At 44.4% G+C, this 19,075-nt stretch overlaps 1 protein-coding gene across 8 annotated transcripts in view; it reads right to left on the reverse strand.

Moving 5' to 3' along the window:
- LOC126457100 (trypsin-1-like) overlaps nucleotides 1-9,113 on the reverse strand; it is a 44,314-nt gene extending 35,201 nt beyond the window's left edge. The window contains exons 1-2 of one of the 8 annotated variants that reach the window (XM_050093132.1): nucleotides 8,902-9,113; nucleotides 8,362-8,508 (exon numbers count right to left, since the gene is read on the reverse strand). In XM_050093132.1, the coding sequence (XP_049949089.1) occupies nucleotides 8,362-8,425 (64 nt within the window). In that variant the 5' untranslated portion in view covers nucleotides 8,426-8,508; nucleotides 8,902-9,113. Of the gene's footprint in view, nucleotides 1-5,807; nucleotides 6,383-8,361; nucleotides 8,509-8,607 lie in introns of those variants that run through there. The other 7 variants (XM_050093131.1, XM_050093129.1, XM_050093133.1 and 4 more) reach the window with 7 other exon arrangements.
- Between the last annotated feature and the right edge of the window lie 9,962 nt (nucleotides 9,114-19,075).

Consider the following 19,075-nt stretch of genomic DNA (forward strand, 5'->3'; position numbering starts at 1 on the left):
AGCACTGACAGACCTGAGCCGAAACAAGGCCCCCGGAGTAGACAACATTCCATTGGAACTACTGACGGCCTTGGGAGAGCCAGTCCTGACAAAACTCTACCATCTGGTGAGCAAGATGTATGAAACAGGCGAAATACCCTCAGACTTCAAAAAGAATATAATAATTCCAATCCCAAAGAAAGCAGGTGTTCACAGATGTGAAAATTACCGAACAATCAGTTTAATAAGCCACAGCTGCAAAATACTAACACGAGTTCTTTACAGACGAATGGAAAAACTAGTAGAAGCCAACCTCGGGTAAGATCAGTTTGGATTCCGTAGAAATACTGAAACACGTGAGGCAATACTGACCTTACGACTTATCTTAGAAGAAAGATTAAGGAAAGGCAAACCTACGTTTCTAGCACTTGTAGACTTAGAGAAAGCTTTTGACAATGTTGACTGGAATACTCTCTTTCAAATTCTAAAGGTGGCAGGGGTAAAATACAGGGAGCGAAAGGCTATTTACAATTTGTACAGAAACCAGATGGCAGTTATAAGAGTCGAGGGACATGAAAGGGAAGCAGTGGTTGGGAAGGGAGTGAGACAGGGTTGTAGCCTCTCCCCGATGTTATTCAATCTGTATATTGAGCAAGCAGTAAAGGAAACAAAAGAAAAATTCGGAGTAGGTATTAAAATCCATGGGGAAGAAATAAAAACTTTGAGGTTCGCCGATGACATTGTAATTCTGTCAGAGACAGCAAAGGACTTGGAAGAGCAGTTGAACGGAATGGATGGTGTCTTGAAGGGAGGATATAAGATGAACATCAACAAAAGCAAAACGAGGATAATGGAATGTAGTCGAATTAAGTCGGGTGATGTTGAGGGTATTAGATTAGGAAATGAGACACTTAAAGTAGTAAAGGAGTTTTGCTATTTGGGGAGCAAAATAACTGATGATGGTCGAAGTAGAGAGGATATAAAATGTAGACTGGCAATGGCAAGGAAAGCGTTTCTGAAGAAGAGAAATTTGTTGACATCGAGTATAGATTTAAGTGTGAGGAAGTCATTTCTGAAAGTATTTGTATGGAGTGTAGCCATGTATGGAAATGAAACATGGACAATAAATAGTTTGGACAAGAAGATAATAGAAGCTTTCGAAATGTGGTGCTACAGAAGAATGTTGAAGATTAGATGGGTAGATCACATAACTAATGAAGAAGTATTCAAAAATGGTTCAAATGGCTCTGAGCACTATGGGACTCAACTGCTGAGGTCATTAGTCCCCTAGAACTTAGAACTAGTTAAACCTAACTAACCTAAGGACATCACAAGCATCCATGCCCGAGGCAGGATTCGAACCTGCGACCGTAGCGGTCTTGCGGTTCCAGACTGCAGCCCCTTTAACCGCACGTCCACTTCGGCTGGCGAGGAAGTATTGAATAGGATTGGGGAGAAGAGAAGTTTGTGGCACAACTTGACCAGAAGAAGGGATCGGTTGGTAGGACATGTTCTGAGGCATCAAGGGATCACCAATTTAGTATTGGAGGGCAGTGTGGAGGGTAAAAATCGTAGGGGGAGACCAAGAGATGAATACACTAAGCAGATTCAGAAGGATGTAGGTTGCAGTAGGTACTGGGAGATGAAGAAGCTTGCACAGGATAGAGTAGCATGGAGAGCTGCATCAAACCAGTCTCAGGACTGAAGACCACAACAACAACAACATGTAAACCGTTTTAAGACCTTGTATAGTGGTCATGGTATGCACCATTGTATGTAAAGAGAGAATGGTTTTTACAGACCAAACCATTAGAGAAAATAAGTATTGTGAAGTGGTTATAATATATGGAATTTTGGCACAACTTTCTGCAATAATATCTTGGATGAATACCACTCATGACTCTAATTGCTGTCTTTTGTACAATAAAGACTTTTTTTGCTAAAGATTTATTACCACAAGAAATTATACCACATGACATGATAGAGTGAAAATAACCAAAGTAAGCAGCTTTGATAGCATTCATATCACCGACAGGGGTAATTGTGTGTAGGGCATAAGTCACTGCACTGAGCCTTTTTTGAAGCTGTAGAATATGCCCGGATCTATTTAACTTGCAATCAATGCCTATTACCTTTGTAGATTCAGGAAGTAATATATTTCGGTTATCACAGTTCAAACGGATTACTTCATTTTCTTGTCAAATTGCATGAAATTGCATATATTTAGTTTTTTCAATATTTAGAGTTCATCTGTTCGACTTAAATCAGGGCAAGATGTCTATGAGTACACCATTACACCTATTTTCTAGTTCACTGGTTGTTAGGCTTTCAAGCAGAATAGTAGTGTCATTAGCGAAAACAGGAAATTTGCTCTCAGGCTTTGTACATAGTGGGAGATCGTTGATGAAGATAAGAAACAACCTCTGTAATATTTTTATTTTTTAGGGCCTTGAATAGATTTTTAACTTCACTAATACTGACTGGAGCTATACAAATTGGGTCAAATAAGTTGTGGTCACCTCGTTGTAATAAATTAATGGCCATATTTAATGAGCCTTACTGTCCTCATGTTTCGCTGTAGTTAAGAAGTGATAGTTAAATATGTTAGAAATTGTTAAAGCAAGGTTAGTTTCCTGATCTCACGACTGAATTTGTTTAGTACATGTAAGGCTTCTCTTAAGCCTCTGAGTTAATGCTTGTTTTGTACAACAATGTACTGTTTCTGTTAAAGAACTTAAACAGTAAAGCTACACTGAAGAGTCAAAGAAACTGGTGCACCTGTCTAATATCGTGTAGAGTCCCTGCGACCAAGCAGACGGGCCGCAACACGATGTGGTGCAGAGTCAACCACTGTCTGAAGTAGTGCTGGAGGGAACTGATACCGTGAATACTGCAAGGCTGTTCATAAATCCGTAGACGCGCGGGGTGAGGTGGGCGGTGGAGATCTCTTCTGAACACCATGTTACAAGGCATCTCAGATATGCTCAATAATGTGTATGTCTGGGGAGTTAAGTGGGCAGCGCAAGTGTTGAAATTAAGACGAGTGTTCCTGGAGTCAATCTGTAGCAAATCTGGACGTGTGGGGTGTCGCATTGTCCTGCTGGAGCTGCCCAAGTCCGTCGGAAAGCGCAATGGACAGGAATGTATGCAGGTGATGCCTACGTACGTGTCACCTGCCAGAGTCGTATCCAGACGTAACAGGGGTCCCATATCGCTCCAACTGCACGCGCCCCACACCATTACATAGCCTCCACCATTTTGAACAGTCTCCTGCTGACATGCAGGGTCCATGGATTCATGAGGTTGTCTCCTTACCCGTACACGTCCATCCACTCGATACAATTTGAAACGAGACTTGTCCGACCAGGCAACATGTTTCCAGTCATCAGCAGTCAAATGTCGCTTTTGACGGGAGCAGGCGAGTCGTAAAACTGTGTGCCACGCAGTTATCATGAGTACACGAATGGGCCTTCGGCCCCCAAAGTCCATATCAATGATGTTTCGTTGAATGGTTAGCACGCTGACACTTGTTGATGGCCCAGCATTGAAATCTGCAGCAATTAGCGGAAGGATTGCACTTGTGTCACGTTGAACGATTATCTTCAGTCGTCCTTGGTCCCGTTATTGCTGGATCTTTCCCGGCCGCAGCGATGTTGGATATTTGATGTTTTACGGGATTCCTGATATTCACGGTACACTCGGAAATGATGGTACGGGAAAATCGCCACTTCATCGCTACCTCAGAGATTCTGTGCCCCTTGGCTCGTGTGCCGACTGCAGTACTACCTTCAAACTCATTTCAATCTTGATAACCTGCCATCGTAGCAGCAGTAACCGATCTAACAACTGCGCCAGGCATTTGTTGCCTTATAAGGGTTGTCGACCGCAGCGCCGTATTCTGCCGTTTACATATCTCTGTATTTGAACACGCATGCCTACACCAGTTTCTTCGATGCTGAAAACAACATTTAAAAAGCCTAGAATTTGTATTTGTATGGAGTGTAGCCATGTATGGAAATGAAACATGGACGATAACTAGTTTGGACAAGAAGAGAATAGAAGCTTTCGAAATGTGGTGCTACAGAAGAATGCTGAAGATGAGGTGGGTAGATCACGTAACTAATGAGGAGGTATTGAATAGAATTGGGGAGAAGAGAAGTTTGTGGCACAACTTGATTAGAAGAAGGGATCGGTTGGTAGGACATGTTTTCAGGCATCAAGGGATCACAAATTTAGCACTGGAGGGCACCGTGGAGGGTAAAAATCGTAGAGGGAGACCAGGAGATGAATACACTAAGCAGATTCAGAATGATGTAGGTTGCAGTAGGTACTGGGAGATGAAGGAGCTTGCACAGGATAGAGTAGCATGGAGAGCTGCATCAAACCAGTCTCAGGACTGAAGACCACAACAACAACAGGTGGAAAAACTTATGGTAACAGTTCCTGTGTAAGCTGTTGTTGCTACACTGTCCAGTAAAGTAGAGCTTTTAAGAAGAATTTAATGAGCATGTAGAAAGTGATATTAGTGTGAAATTACAAAGGTCGTTGTGCAGAGTGCATGGCCTCTTTGATAAACAGGTCACGATCAAGACGCACTCTAGTTCTTCATTTATTACCTGGTTAGCAACTGCGTGTATTCTTACATGAAATCTCATTATTGTCGTTATTGAGGGACTAAACAACAAAACTTTTCTGGGCCATTTCTTTTGTAGCCGGATGTTCAAAGTGCCGTCCAGGCGAACAAGAGGCGACCGAGACGTGTAACCACTGGCACCCCATACCATCACGCTGGGTGATAAGCGAGTATGGCGATGACGAATACACGCTTCCAATCTGCTTTCACCGCGATGTCGCCAAACACGGATGCGACCATCATGATGCTGTAAACAGAACCTGGATTCATCCGAATAAATGACGTTTTGCCATTCGTGCACCCAGGTTCGTCATTGAGTACACCATCGCAGGCGCTCCTGTCTGTGATGCAGCGTCAAGGGTAACCGCAGCCATGGTCTCCGAGCTGATAGTCCATGCTGCAGCAAACGTCGTCGAACTGTTCGTGCACATGATTGCTGTCTTGCAAACGTCCCCATCTGTTGACTCAGGGATCGAGACGTGGCTGCACGATCCGTTACAGCCATGCGTATAAGATGCCTGTCATCTCGACTGCTAGTGATACGAGGCCGTTGGGATCCAGCACGGCGTTCCGTATTACCCTCCTGAACCCACCGATTCCATATTCTGCTAACAGTCGTTGGATCTCGACCAACGCGAGCAGCGATGTCGCGATGCGATAAACCTCAGTCCGATAGGCTAAAATCCTACCTTTATCAAAGTCGGTAACGTGATGGTATGCATTTCTCCTCCTTACACGAGGCATCACAACAATGTTTCGCTGGCCGAGGTGGCCGAGCGGTTCTAGGCGCTACAGCCTGGAACCGCGCGACCGCTACGGTCGCAGGTTCGAATCCTGCCTCAGGCATGGATGTGTGTGATGTCCTTGGCTTAGTTAACCTCAGCAGTTAAGTCCCATGGTGCTCAGAGCCATTTTTGTATCCTACATACTATAGTGGACTGTGTAAATGAATACTAACAAGGCGACCGCTTTGTTAACTTTACTAGAGAGATTTGCAGTTTAAATAGCACACTGATCTCATTGGAAAATTGTTCTTTAGAAAATTATGTAGTAAACGTTAACGGTAGAGTCGGTAGTCAATAGGGCAGTACAGCAGAGACGAGAATAGGGAAAGGACCGTTGCATGTGCCGTGCTGGGCGCAGCACCTTCCTGCCGTCTCGGCGCTAGGGGTCGAGCAACGGCCGCGCAACGTACCGCAGCGATGCATTCGTGGGCAGAACGTGTGTTGGCGGCCCACCACGATCGCTGCTGGCAGACAACGACGGCTTCACCTCTGCTAACACTTGGAAATCTTACCGAGTATGGCAGGGTCCTACCCATGGAGGCAAGAATAGAGGGAGACGCCGTGACGTCACAGCTGTGAAGCTATGTGAAGCCGAGGGTAGCCATCTCAATCCTACCAAAACATTGCTGCTGTAAGCTTGTGTGCATAGGCCTGTCGCTCGCTTTTGGAAGGATTTTGCGCTATTATGGTGACTTGTATGGTGTTCGGATGTACGAATCGTTCTGATTGTGATGCGAAATCTAAGGGAATAGCATTTCATGTGTAAGTTGTCTCGTTAAGTGTGATTTTACAACTTCATTGTTAATGAACGTGTGCTACATCGGTACTTGTACTACAGCGTGTTTTTCTCCTGTGTTATTTTAGATTTCCTAAAAATGAAAGTCGGAAAGCTCTGTGGGAGAATGCCGTGAGGAGGAAGAATTGGCGTGCGTCTAAATGGAGCACTATATGTTCTCAGCATTTCCGAGAAGAGGACATAGACCGAACTTCCCTTTCAACAGTAAGGCTCCGAGAAAATGCTGTACCATCAGTTTTCCCTACACACCCAAAACATTTGCAAAAGGTATGTTAATTCAAAGAATTAAATTCTTAGTTTCCAAGTTCACGTTTCAGTATAATACATACGTATCGTCGATAATCGAAGTGTTGAGTAACTCACTTTGTCTTCATCATGTACCAAATTAAAAGCTAACACTACATTAACTGGCGTAAAGTATAGGCCTAAACAGGACACTGTGTAGATTTGCCATTCTATGTACCGTATTTCAGTAAATATTGGTGGTAATGAACAGTGTTTCCCAGTAGTGTAACGTAACTGAAATGTCCCAGTACGTATTACAAACAAGATGTATTTATGGGGCTTTGGAGGGAGGGTATAGCTAACTTAGTTTTTAGTTTCTATTATTTAGTTTGTGATACACGTTTATTACTGAATTAACAAAATTGTATCGTTTACATTGAAGACTAGCTATTCGTAATATTACATTAAAAACTGAAACTTCCTGGCAGATTAAAACTGTGTGCCCGACCGAGACTCGAACTTACTGGCAGAAGTAAAGCTGTGAGTACCGGGCGTGAGTCGTGCTTCGGTAGCTCAGTTGGTAGAGCCCTTGCCCATGAAAGGCAAAGGTCCCGAGTTCGAGTCTCGGTCGGGCGCACAGTTTTAATCTGCCAGGAAGTTTCATATCAGCGCACACTCCGCTTCAGAGTGAAAATCTCATTCTGGAAACATTAAAAACTATTTTTAATCAGAAGAAACGCGGAATTTCGCCTTTACGAGATTTTATTTTAAATAAAAACTGAAACGACCAATCTGATGACGTTACACGCGTATATGGTGCAATTAGCGACTGTAAAACACGCAGCGCTATAACACACTGGCAATGTTTTGGTCAGAGTGTCATGGCAGCGAGCCACGCCCCCATGGCTTCAAAACGTAGTACGGCTGGGATACGTAGCGCCATCTCCCCTTATTCTTACCTCCATGGTCCTACCATAGAGTAAATATCTCTGCAGCGAGCATTCACATGCTCAGAACAGATTTTGTGTTGTCAACATACATTGCCGGCCTGGTCACGTGTTCTCGGGACGTCGTGTGTTTGTCCGTATAGCGCCCTGTATATTTCGAATGTCACTATATCCCTAGTACAGACGGATTCTTTTAGTACGTGTCGTGGATTATTTATATATGTTGCGCAGACATTTTAACAGTATCCATTTGATGCCGGGAATAAACCAGCTACGTAACTTTTAAAGGCAAGTGATATTGCATTCTGCTTCTTTGCGATAGGTGTCACAGTTCAGATGCACTCGATTATTGGTAGTTTTCGGTATGATACGGCACTGTATAGTATTACAGAGCCTGATGTACATTTTTGCAGTGATAGTCTTGCAAAACGACTTGTCAGTACGCTAGTACTTTTGCAAGTGTCCGAAAAACACCGAATTTGCCACACATTAGCGATTATATCCCTGCTAATTCGTCCTTTTTTTCTGTTATTTCTGCGTATTTATTTTCTCGTTTTTGCGACCCAAAACACAATTTTTCTTACTGGTGACACTTTGAAGTGTTTATTTAACGCATTTTACGTACTTGCTCCCAGTTTATTAAATAAATAGTAGACTGAGTAAGAAGGGAGGAAAAAGGCGATCGGAGAATAAATGTACTGTAAAGCAAATACAGTTGGTCATGTAACAGTCAATGGGATAACACCATTAAGGGAAGTGGAAAGTGACACAAATGAAAGAGTTTGGGGACATGTTTGCTAATATTTTGCGCTTCTTAATCAAACTGTGAAGAAAATAAAATTGAAGGCAAAATACACCAAAGAAGATGAATGTGTACTTTGATTAGCTACACTATTATGTTTTTTATTTGATTTGTGCAGAAAATCTATTTAAGGTGAATGTAGAAATTGGTAGCAGGTGCTGTGGAAAATTAAAAATAGTTAGTATAACATCTACCTTCAGCCACACGCGTCCAAATTTTTCTCTGTCTAAACATTCCTCTGCAAAGTGTTTTGAACATACTTTGGAGTATTTTCTGGGGACAAAATTACTCCTCCTATTTTCTGGAGCCACATCTTTACTCGTTGTTCATCCTTTCGGAAACTAAAATATAAATCACACATAATCTTTCTACATGTCCTAGATACACTTAACATGGTCTCCTACTGTAACTTTATGGTAAACAAAAAGGGTTGTACACACATATTATACGAAGACAGTTACAGACTCCCACTCTATTGAATTTATCGGTCTCCCGTCTTTCAAATCTATATACATAATCGACAAGTCACTGATAAATGCATGGAGGATAGTATTTGCTGAAACAACTAACCATTCCCTTTCCTGTTCCACTAGCAAATTTACGAGAGGAAGCGATTGTTTGTAAACTTTTGTACGAGCCGTAATATCTCTTATATAGTCATAAAATCGTAGAAAAATAGGTCTACAGAATCAAGCCTTAATTATAATGCGTCTCGAAATTTTTAAACATGGTACCCATGAAAAGTCACTATCCCTCCTTTAACATATTTTTCTTTGTATCCGTAGCAACAACAGTAATTCACCATCGCTATTACACTATCAACAAACGGTGAAAGCACAACAAAAACTCTTGATATTATAAACTTCAAACTCTGCGAAAAGCATACACGCACAACGAAGTCCCGAAAACACTTGACAATCCTGATTTAATGTTGACAACATGCGCAGAACGCAATGCTCACTCCAGAGATATTTACTCTATGGGTCCTACTGCGTGGCACATCAACAGTGCTCCTGAAGCATCTGTCAGCACTCCACAAGGAATTTGAAGAAGACCACATTTTTTCCCCTTTCAAACAGATGCTGAAGGAAACCTCTGTGTTTGGAATTGTATAAACTAAAATTCAGCCTATGAGGATTCAGATTGTCTGTGTTAGGTATTATACCTCTTATCTCTTTGTGGCTGGTGTGCCTGCCTAGTTAACGACAAATTTTAAAATTTTAGTTTTTTTGGTAAAACGGCCGTCGCGTCTAATCACTGAATTCAGATTGTCTCAACCAATATTGAAATTTTAAAATATTTGGTAAGATGACCATTGGACCTAATCACCATCTCACTGTTAAATTGAGATTGCTTCCCGTTAAATTCAGTTTTAAAATTGTGAGGAGGGGGGGGGGGGGGGAAAGCGGAGATTAACTGTGTTCTGCTTTTCTTTTCAGTTGTTAAGAATAACCCGCTTAATCGACAAGCACCTCCACTCTCCTGTCACTCTGTTGCAGTAATTACAAATGTAAACCTCCACAGCAGTGATAGCGATAAATTCCTTCGCATACAGAATCAGTCAACTGAGTGAATGATGAGCTGTGACATGTAGGGGTACTCGAGGAGTGTGAGAAAAGTAATAAGGCTGACAATACTGCGAGCGAGTGACCTTCGAAAAGTTGAAACGCGTCTGTGGGGAGTACTCCTTATCAAGAGCACGTTTTTCGCTGGCACAAATCATTTTTGGAAGGCCGAGAATACATTGAAGATGAATCTCGCTCAGGGAGAACTTCAACTTCAAAAACCGACGAAAACATCGAACGTGTTCGCGCTCTTGTGACATCACACCGACATTTAACCCTAGGGATGACGGGTGACCCGTTAAACATTTTCACCGTACATCAGACTTTGACCGAATATTTGAACATGCGCCAAAAAGGTGCAGATAAACCTCACAACTGAGCAATCAATCGAAGAAATGTGTCCGTTGATCTTCTTGAGAGAACTACCAATGACCACAAATGGTTCAGTCGTGTGATCACAGATGATGAGTTCTGGATTTTTAAGTACCACCCTGAAGGAAAGTATGGAGTGGCACACTGAGACATGCCCTCGGCCGAAGAAAGCTCGAATGAGCAAATCAAAGATCAAGACAATGTTGATTTGCGTTTTTAAGAGTAGAAGCATCGTGCACAAAGAATTCGTTCCTCCAGGACAAACTGTCAACCGAGAGATTTACAAAGAAGCCCTTGAAAGGCTCAGGAAAAGGATGAATCGAGTGAGGCTGGACGCTGCAGACAACTGGATGCTGCATCATGACAACGCCCCATGTCACACGGTTACTTCCATCACGGAATTTTTGACCTCAAAAGGCATTCCTGTCGTTCCACAGGCCCTCTATTCACCTGATCTGAGTCCTTGTGTCTTTTTTCTTTTCCCGAAATTGACAAATATCTCAAAAGGACGTCATGCTACCAAGACTCCACCGGTGAGCTGCCGAAAGGGACAATATTGTTTTTTGAAATAATAAAATCTTGGGTAGATAAAAAATCAGTCTCATTACTTTTCTCACACAACTCGTAGATGATAATGTGCTGGTATCCAGAGCATGAAGAAAATCAGGCACTGATTTTGGAGATACAATGTGTCCTATGCATGCATTACAGTAACTCATTTTAAAGTCACCCTAGTTACTGCCAACTCCCTTGTAGGATTACGTAAAAGCGTTACTTGGATGAGTAGCTGGAAATTAGGGAAAATAAAGAACAGTCGGAGAATCTGACGGTCCAGCCATGGCGTAGCACCTTCCAGCTGCTGGCGGGAGGAAAGTCCATTAACTCTCCTCCAGACATATGTGTGTTTGAATTACACCTCGTAGGTGTAATTCGTGTGAAGCAAATAGTTTTGAACTCGGTATCCTACAATACCTAACAAACTGGAAAGCTTTGAACCAGTAATATAGCAGAATTTTAAAGCCTCCTTCTCTTCAAACACTGTGTATGAGTCCCAAACAAGCACGAATTGGCGAGCTGAAAATTTCGTTTAAAATAAAGATTTTGTCACCGCTGAAGACACTTTATTCTTTCTCGGCTTTAAATACAGTTAAAGCGAGCGTAGTAAGGGCTGCGTTCGAGAACGCTGTCCTAGTGTGATCACGTGTGGAGATATGGGTTAAAGAACGGAAGAGGGAAAAATAAATTCTTGAGAATCCCAAATTGACGGATGCTTAATCTATTATTCAAATATTGAATACAAAATCTCATGTTTCACATATTAATGCCATGTAATGGACTTCGTGTCTTCAGATGACCATCCATGTACAAAAGACAAAGAAAATCGTCCTCTTTATTATTATTAACGTTCATAATGTTATCTGATGAGTGGAAAAACTCAGATGGCTGAATAAAAATTCGATGTTGATCACCACGTGTTCTAAGAAAGTGGTGTACTCGAACAAAGACCTAACGCTGCCCAAGTTAAATACGACTTCTAAGTATTTCACGCAAACTAATATTATATTCCGTAACGCGCAAATGAAAACGAGTCGGATGAAAAAAAAGTGAGTGAACTGTTTACTGTTTCGAAATTAGTTGCCATAACTGTTAACACACTTCTCCCACTGTGAGACGAAGCGGTCAGTGCCTCCATGGAAAAACGTTTGCGGTTTTCTAGGGAAGCATGGTTGCACCTCTTCGTCCAAAACAAAACGACGGCCACTAATGTCTTTCTTAAGAGCACCAAAAATGTGGAAATGACATGGGGAGAGAACGAGACGGTATGAAGAATGTGTAAGGGATTCCCAACGTTACTTCTGCAGCGTACTCTAACAGTCTTGGCAATATCTGGTCCTGCCCGCAATGGCCGTGTTGTCTCGCAGTGGGATAAATATGTGGGTGGTTTTAACCAAAATGACATGTTCCGAATTCTACAGTGCGGGTTGTATACAACGCAGGACGCTGAAACAGTGCATCAGTGCAGTGCAAGCAAGTCAGCCGGCAGCAATCTCCCTAAAATTCAGAATGAAGTCGCTTCAAATTCATCACTTCACTACCACAAAACAAGGCGTCTATGCTGTAATAGATCAGCAGAACCTCACGGTACCAGGCGGAAGTACAGAGTAGACTAGAGAGCCCTATTCTCCACTAACCATCCGAGCCAGCAAACCGACCCTGTCGCCAAGTCTTAGTATTGGCTGGCTCACCTCAAAGTTTAGTTAACTTGCTAAGACATGCCTTACAGTTTCCACCCAGTGATAAGCTACCCTAGCAAACAGATAAGTGAGTATAGGTTCTTTGAGAAAGAAATGGTTCAAATGGCTCTGAGCACTATGGGACTTAACATCTGAGGTCGTCAGTCCCCTAGAACTTAGAACTAGTTAAACCTAACTAACCTAAGGGCATCACACACATCCATGCCCGAGGCAGGATTCGAACCTGCGACCGTAGCGGTCGTGCGGTTCCAGACTGAAGCGCCTAGAACTGCTCGGTCACAATGGCCGGCTTTGAGAAAGACAAGTGCTTATCGATTTACACGTGAATACAGAAGTGTCTAACAACAGACGAGTTTAAAATCTTTTGGCATCGTTCTTTCTCCCATAGAGGGCATGCACTAGCACGCACGGCTTGTGCTGAAGCTCTGTGCGAAATTTTGGGTGAGTGGACAAAGTTCACACTGGACAGGATTACCCACATTTAGATCAGGCATGCGTCATCTGTTTTGGATGGCAAAGTTCAGAGTGTTAAGCAATCACTATTTTTTTATCTTTCTATCCAGCTTTTGGAAAGACTGTTAGGGGAGACGAATGTAATTCTTCTAAACTGTCATAACTATAAATTGCAGGGGACACTAATTATCGTGTCTTTTGCCGACCTCAAATAAAAAGTCGAGAACAATATTGTATTACTGTAGGAGTTAGGTTCAGATATCAACGTAAAAATTGTCAATTGGGCTAATAAAATACACAGTACGTTTATAACGGAAAAAGCCGCAATACCAAAAAAAAAAAAAAATAATAATTAATGGAAAGTAATGAAATTTCTGGAATACATTTGTTTAGGTAGCATATTTAAACGATAACATTGCAAGACCACAGGTCAATATAAGCGCGAGATAAGCCATTGCAAGTGTGAAACGATGGTACATTGCTAACAGGTGCAACCGCTAGAATAGTGAATGTAAGCATGCAAATGTGCATGCATTGTGTTGTATAGGTGCTGGATGTCAGTTTGAGAGATGGAGTTCCATGCCTGTTGCGCTTGGTGGTCGATACACAGACGATTAATACCCTTTGTGGATAACACCGCAATTGTCGTTCGGTGATGTCCCATATGTGCTCGATTGGAGACAGATCTGGTGATCGAGCAAGCCAAGGCAACAAGTCGACACACTGTAGAGCACGCTGGGTTACAGCAGTGGTATGTGGGCGAGCGTTGTCGGGTTGTAAAAAATCCCTGTAATGCTGTTCATGAATAGCAGCACAACAGGTCGACTCACCACAATGACGTACAGATTTGCAGCCAGGGTGCATGGGATAACCACGAGAGAGCTCCTGCAGTCATACGAAATCGAACCCCATGCCATAATTCCAAGTGTAGGTTCAGTGTGTCTAGGTCGCAGACGATTTTATTGCCGGCGCTCACCTGTTCTCCTCCTAATCATCACATGGTCATCACTATCACCGCGGCAGAACCAGCTTTCATCGTAAAACATAACAGACCTCTTCCCCGACCACCAGTGAGCTCTCGCTTGACGCCACTGAAGCCGCAAGTGGCGGTGGTTTGGAGTCAGTGGAACACACGCTACAGGGCGTCCGGCTCGGAGCTATCCTTGAAGTAATTGCTTTGTAACAGTTCGTTGTGTCACTGTGGTGCAATCTACTGCTTAAATTAGTGTTGCAGATGCAGTACGATGCACCAGAGCCATGAGCCAAACACGATGGTCTTCCCTCTCTGTAGTGCCAAGTGGCTGTCTGAAGTCCAATATTCCTGCGACCCTACATTCTCGTGACCAATGCTACCAACAGTCATGTACAGCGGCTTCATACCTCCCAAGTTTTCCTGAAGTACCGCTGAAGGAACATACAGCTTTTCGTAGCCCTACCACACGACCTCGTCCGAACTAAGTGAGCTGTTGGTAATGGCGTCTTTGTCGCCTTAAAGGCATATTTGACTAACATCATCTCACCACGCCCAACCTCAAAGGCAACTAACGTTAATGACCTTCACAGCGTGTATTTAAAACAAAGCTGATCTTCATATGCAACTGGCCGCGAAATTCAAAGAAAAGTCATCTTTCAGATGTAGGAACACGCGTATCAACTTTCGTTTATGTCATACAACTCCTTCTTCGTGTTGTGATTTTTTTCCATCAGTGTATAGGTAAAATTGTATTTAGTTGAAATAATGAACATATTTGGAATTAGGATTCAATCAATTAAAATAAAAATGGCGTGTGACGAGGGCCTCCCGTCGGGTAGACCGCTCGCCTGGTGCAAGTCTTTCGATTTGACGCCACTCCGGCGACTTGCGCGTCGGTGGGGACGAATCGGTGATGAGTAGGACAATACAACACCCAGTCCCTGAGCGGAGAAAATCTCCGACCCAGCCGGGAATCGAACCCGGGCCCTTAGGATTGACAGGCTGTCGCGCTGACCACTTTTTTTTTTTAATCTCATTTTGTTCGCTTTTGTTCGTTGTATCTGCTCGGGGCGGACATCGTAAGACATCCGTTTTTTAAGTTCGTTGTTGATCGAGTAACTCAGTTTTTTTATTACAAGAGGGCAGCTAACCCGCTGACCGAACACGCCGAGCTACCGCGCCGGCCGGGCCCTTAGGATTGACAGTCTGTCGCGCTGACCACTCACTTACCGGGGGCGGACATTTAATCAATTAAACTGGCACACTGCCTGCTAACCAACAAGTCAAATTCTACTGATTCAATTTTTTTAAATCCAGAGATCGTTTAGCATGTTAGAAAGTGCTCACACAGAACAGTCTACATGGACCTCACTTGACAGGTACACCGTTACCTTGACCAGATGGGTTACAGACATTAAGAGATGGAGCCTTACCTCTGCTGGCGTCGTGTCCCCCGACGATGCGTCCCCTGGACAGTGCCAAACGCCGAGCTGGTCCGGTGTGCGGCAGTCGACGCACTGGCAGTGCCGAACCTGTACAAGAAACATCCAGACGTTCAGCCAACCATGGCGGAGTATTTGTCATAAATTGGAAGTATGGACTGGAAACCTCCTATCGCAAGCAGTGTTCTCATAACCTAACTATCCATACCCATTTTAAAAAATCAAGAAAACAGATGAGTTCGCCGTTCATTTCTCGCGTCGCCAGTGTGTGATTTTGAGGGGGGGGGATGGGGGGGATTTCACCCCCTCTGCATCAGACCATCCCCTCCTCTCATTTTAGTTTATGCATCCAAACCTGGGATGTTTATTTCCCACGCACTGGAGTAAAACTTTACATATAATTTAAATTTGTGGAGCCAAACACTGAAAGTTTTTAATACAGTCTTACTATTAATACTATTAATATGTTTGCTAATTAATTTTGAAATAGTGTTATGTAGTAGTTAAGCATTTCAAAAAATTTAGAACTAAATCATCATTCTCATGTTGTCATTGTTGCTTTCGTCTAAGGTGCGTCATCCGTTTACTCGCGAGCTTGCGAGGGAAGTAGTGTGGCAGTTATACCACAGCAGTCGTACCGCAGAGTTGGGTGAGCTGGGGGCTGGAATTCCCACCCCGGGCCCTGACACAGGGTGGTCACCAGCCAGGTACCTGTGCGAACATCTACCGTTAGGCCACCTTTCGGCAACAGTATGGCGCGGACTAACGCGCCTGGGACGAAAGCACACATTACTAAATAACGCACCATCGTCTGCTTCTAGTTCCTAGGATACTATTTCGTGGACCTTCTTTAAATACTCTTCTCTTCCACCATCGTTTTCTTTTCCTTTGGTTTTCATTTCCGTTGTTAGCTGCGTGTGCAAGTACCAAGTAGGCCGCCGCTGCGATACTTTATCATCCTTTATACTGCAAGACCGACACACGTGTGGCACAAATTCTGTTCCTTTGGTATAAATTAAAATTAACGTGCCGCATGCAACATACGAATGCTACAAGACGACACACGCCACATTTCCGTAGCATGCCACAATGTTGCAAGACGTCACCCCAGCGTAAACGAGGCTTTAGAGCCAGATCTGTATTGTATGGTGGATGTGATGTGTTGCGTACGAAACTAAAACCTGCAATCAGATCCAAACGTCGTGGAAAACTGTGAAGAGGTGTCATCCTGCAGCAAGATAACGCTCGCCCACATTCTGCCAAACGGACAGCCGACGCAATAAAGGAGTTGAGATTCGAGGTGCTGGAACATCCACCATACAGTACAGACCTGGCTCCAAGTAATTTTCGCCGGCCGCGGTGGTCTAGCGGTTCTAGGCGCTCAGTCCGGACCCGCGCGACTGCTACGGTCGCAGGTTCGAATCCTGCCTCGGGCATGGATGTGTGTGATGTCCTTAGGTTAGTTAGGTTTAAGTAGTTCTAAGTTCTAGGGGACTGATGACCACAGATGTTAAGTCCCATAGTGCTCAGAGCCATTTGAACCAAGTAATTTTCACATGTTTGGACCCTTAACGGAAGCACTACAGGGAAGAAGATTTGAAAGTGATGAAGATGTCATTGCTGCGGTGCAAAATTGGTTACAGATGCAACCGAAAAAAGTATTTTCTGATGAAATTAAAAAAAAAACTCGTAAAACGTCGGGAAAACTGCATTGAAGTCCAGGGAGGTTACGTAGAAAAATAACACATGTTTCAGTTTTCTATCATCAAAATAAGTGCAGCTTTTCACAAATGTGCCTTTACATTTTGAATTCCCGTCGTATACCTGTACGTAGATGATTTTGTAAATAAGCTTTACCTATAATGTACTTTTAAAGATACACTCCTGGAAATGGAAAAAAGTACACATTGACACCGGTGTGTCAGACCCACCATACTTGCTCCGGACACTGCGAGAGGGCTGTACAAGCAATGATCACACGCACGGCACAGCGGACACACCAGGAACCGCGGTATTGGCCGTCGAATGGCGCTAGCTGCGCACCATTTGTGCACCGCCGCCGTCAGTGTCAGCCAGTTTGCCGTGGCATACGGAGCTCCATCGCAGTCTTTAACACTGGTAGCATGCCGCGACAGCGTGGACGTGAACCGTATGTGCAGTTGACGGACTTTGAGCGAGGGCGTATAGTGGGCATGTGGGAGGCCGGGTGGACGTACCGCCGAATTGCTCAACACGTGGGGCGTGAGGTCTCCACAGTACATCGATGTTGTCGCCAGTGGTCGGCGGAAGGTGCACGTGCCCGTCGACCTGGAACCGGACCGCAGCAACGCACGGATGCACGCCAAGACCGTAGGATCCTACGCAGTGCCGTAGGGGACCGCACCGCCACTTCCCAGCAAATTAGGGACACTGTTGCTCCTGGGGTATCGGCGAGGACCATTCGCAACCGTCTCCATGAAGCTGGGCTACGGTCCCGCACACCGTTAGGCCGTCTTCCGCTCACGCCCCAACATCGTGCAGCCCGCCTCCAGTGGTGTCGCGACAGGCGTGAATGGAGGGACGAATGGAGACGTGTCGTCTTCAGCGATGAGAGTCGCTTCTGCCTTGGTGCCAATGATGGTCGTATGCGTGTTTGGCGCCGTGCAGGTGAGCGCCACAATCAGGACTGCATACGACCGAGGCACACAGGGCCAACACCCGGCATCATGGTGTGGGGAGCGATCTCCTACACTGGCCGTACACCACTGGTGATCGTCGAGGGGACACTGAATAGTGCACGGTACATCCAAACCGTCATCGAACCCATCGTTCTACCATCCATAGACCGACAAGGGAACTTGCTGTTCCAACAGGACAATGCACGTCCGCATGTATCCCGTGCCACCCAACGTGTTCTAGAAGGTGTAAGTCAACTACCCTGGCCAGCAAGATCTCCGGATCTGTCCCCCATTGAGCATGTTTGGGACTGGATGAAGCGTCGTCTCACGGGGTCTGCACGTCCAGCACGAACGCTGGTCCAACTGAGGCGCCAGGTGGAAATGGCATGGCAAGCCGTTCCACAGGACTACATCCAGCATCTCTACGATCGTCTCCATGGGAGAAAAGCAGCCTGCATTGCTGCGAAAGGTGGATATACACTGTACTAGTGCCGACATTGTGCATGCTCTGTTGCCAGTGTCTATGTGCCTGTGGTTCTGTCAGTGTGATCATGTGATGTATCTGACCCCAGGAATGTGTCAATAAAGTTTCTTCTTCCTGGGACAATGAATTCACGGTGTTCTTATTTCAATTTCCAGGAGTGTATAACAAGGGATGGCTTTTCTGATAGTGCATACGCGTGAAGAGTGAGTTTCGGCATTAACATCTATTTATAAATAACTGTTTAACCATGGGTAACGCCACGGTCCAAGCTAGTAACATATGTAATTACACTAACCCCCTAAGACATCCCCCGCCCCCCCCCCCCCCCCACTGGTAAAAGCACAAATCGCACACTGCGCGTCGCCACCTAACCTGTGCAGATGCTCTCTCATGGGGCAAGATACCAGTATCGTAGGATAGAATGAAATTAGTGTCAAACTGCACGGTAAGTAACTGTCAGAAAAATGCTCGTACAACTCCATCATGAGAACACTACTCGCAAGATGCAACTTTCAATACTCTGTACCAGATTAACCAGTCCATTTCAAGTTGTCACGAAAGATCAGCGCAGCTAGTGTTCGACATAATACAGAAACAGTTAGTGTCGATACAGTTTGCCGTTCCTCGGCGAGTACTCACCCAGCACACAGGCAACGAGGGTCAAAACGAGGAATGTCCGCCTGAGCATCTCGAGTAGACGTGCTGTG

This window comes from Schistocerca serialis, chromosome 2, assembly GCF_023864345.2.
Source record: "Schistocerca serialis cubense isolate TAMUIC-IGC-003099 chromosome 2, iqSchSeri2.2, whole genome shotgun sequence".
In the NCBI taxonomy this organism is placed as follows: Eukaryota; Metazoa; Arthropoda; class Insecta; order Orthoptera; family Acrididae; genus Schistocerca; species Schistocerca serialis.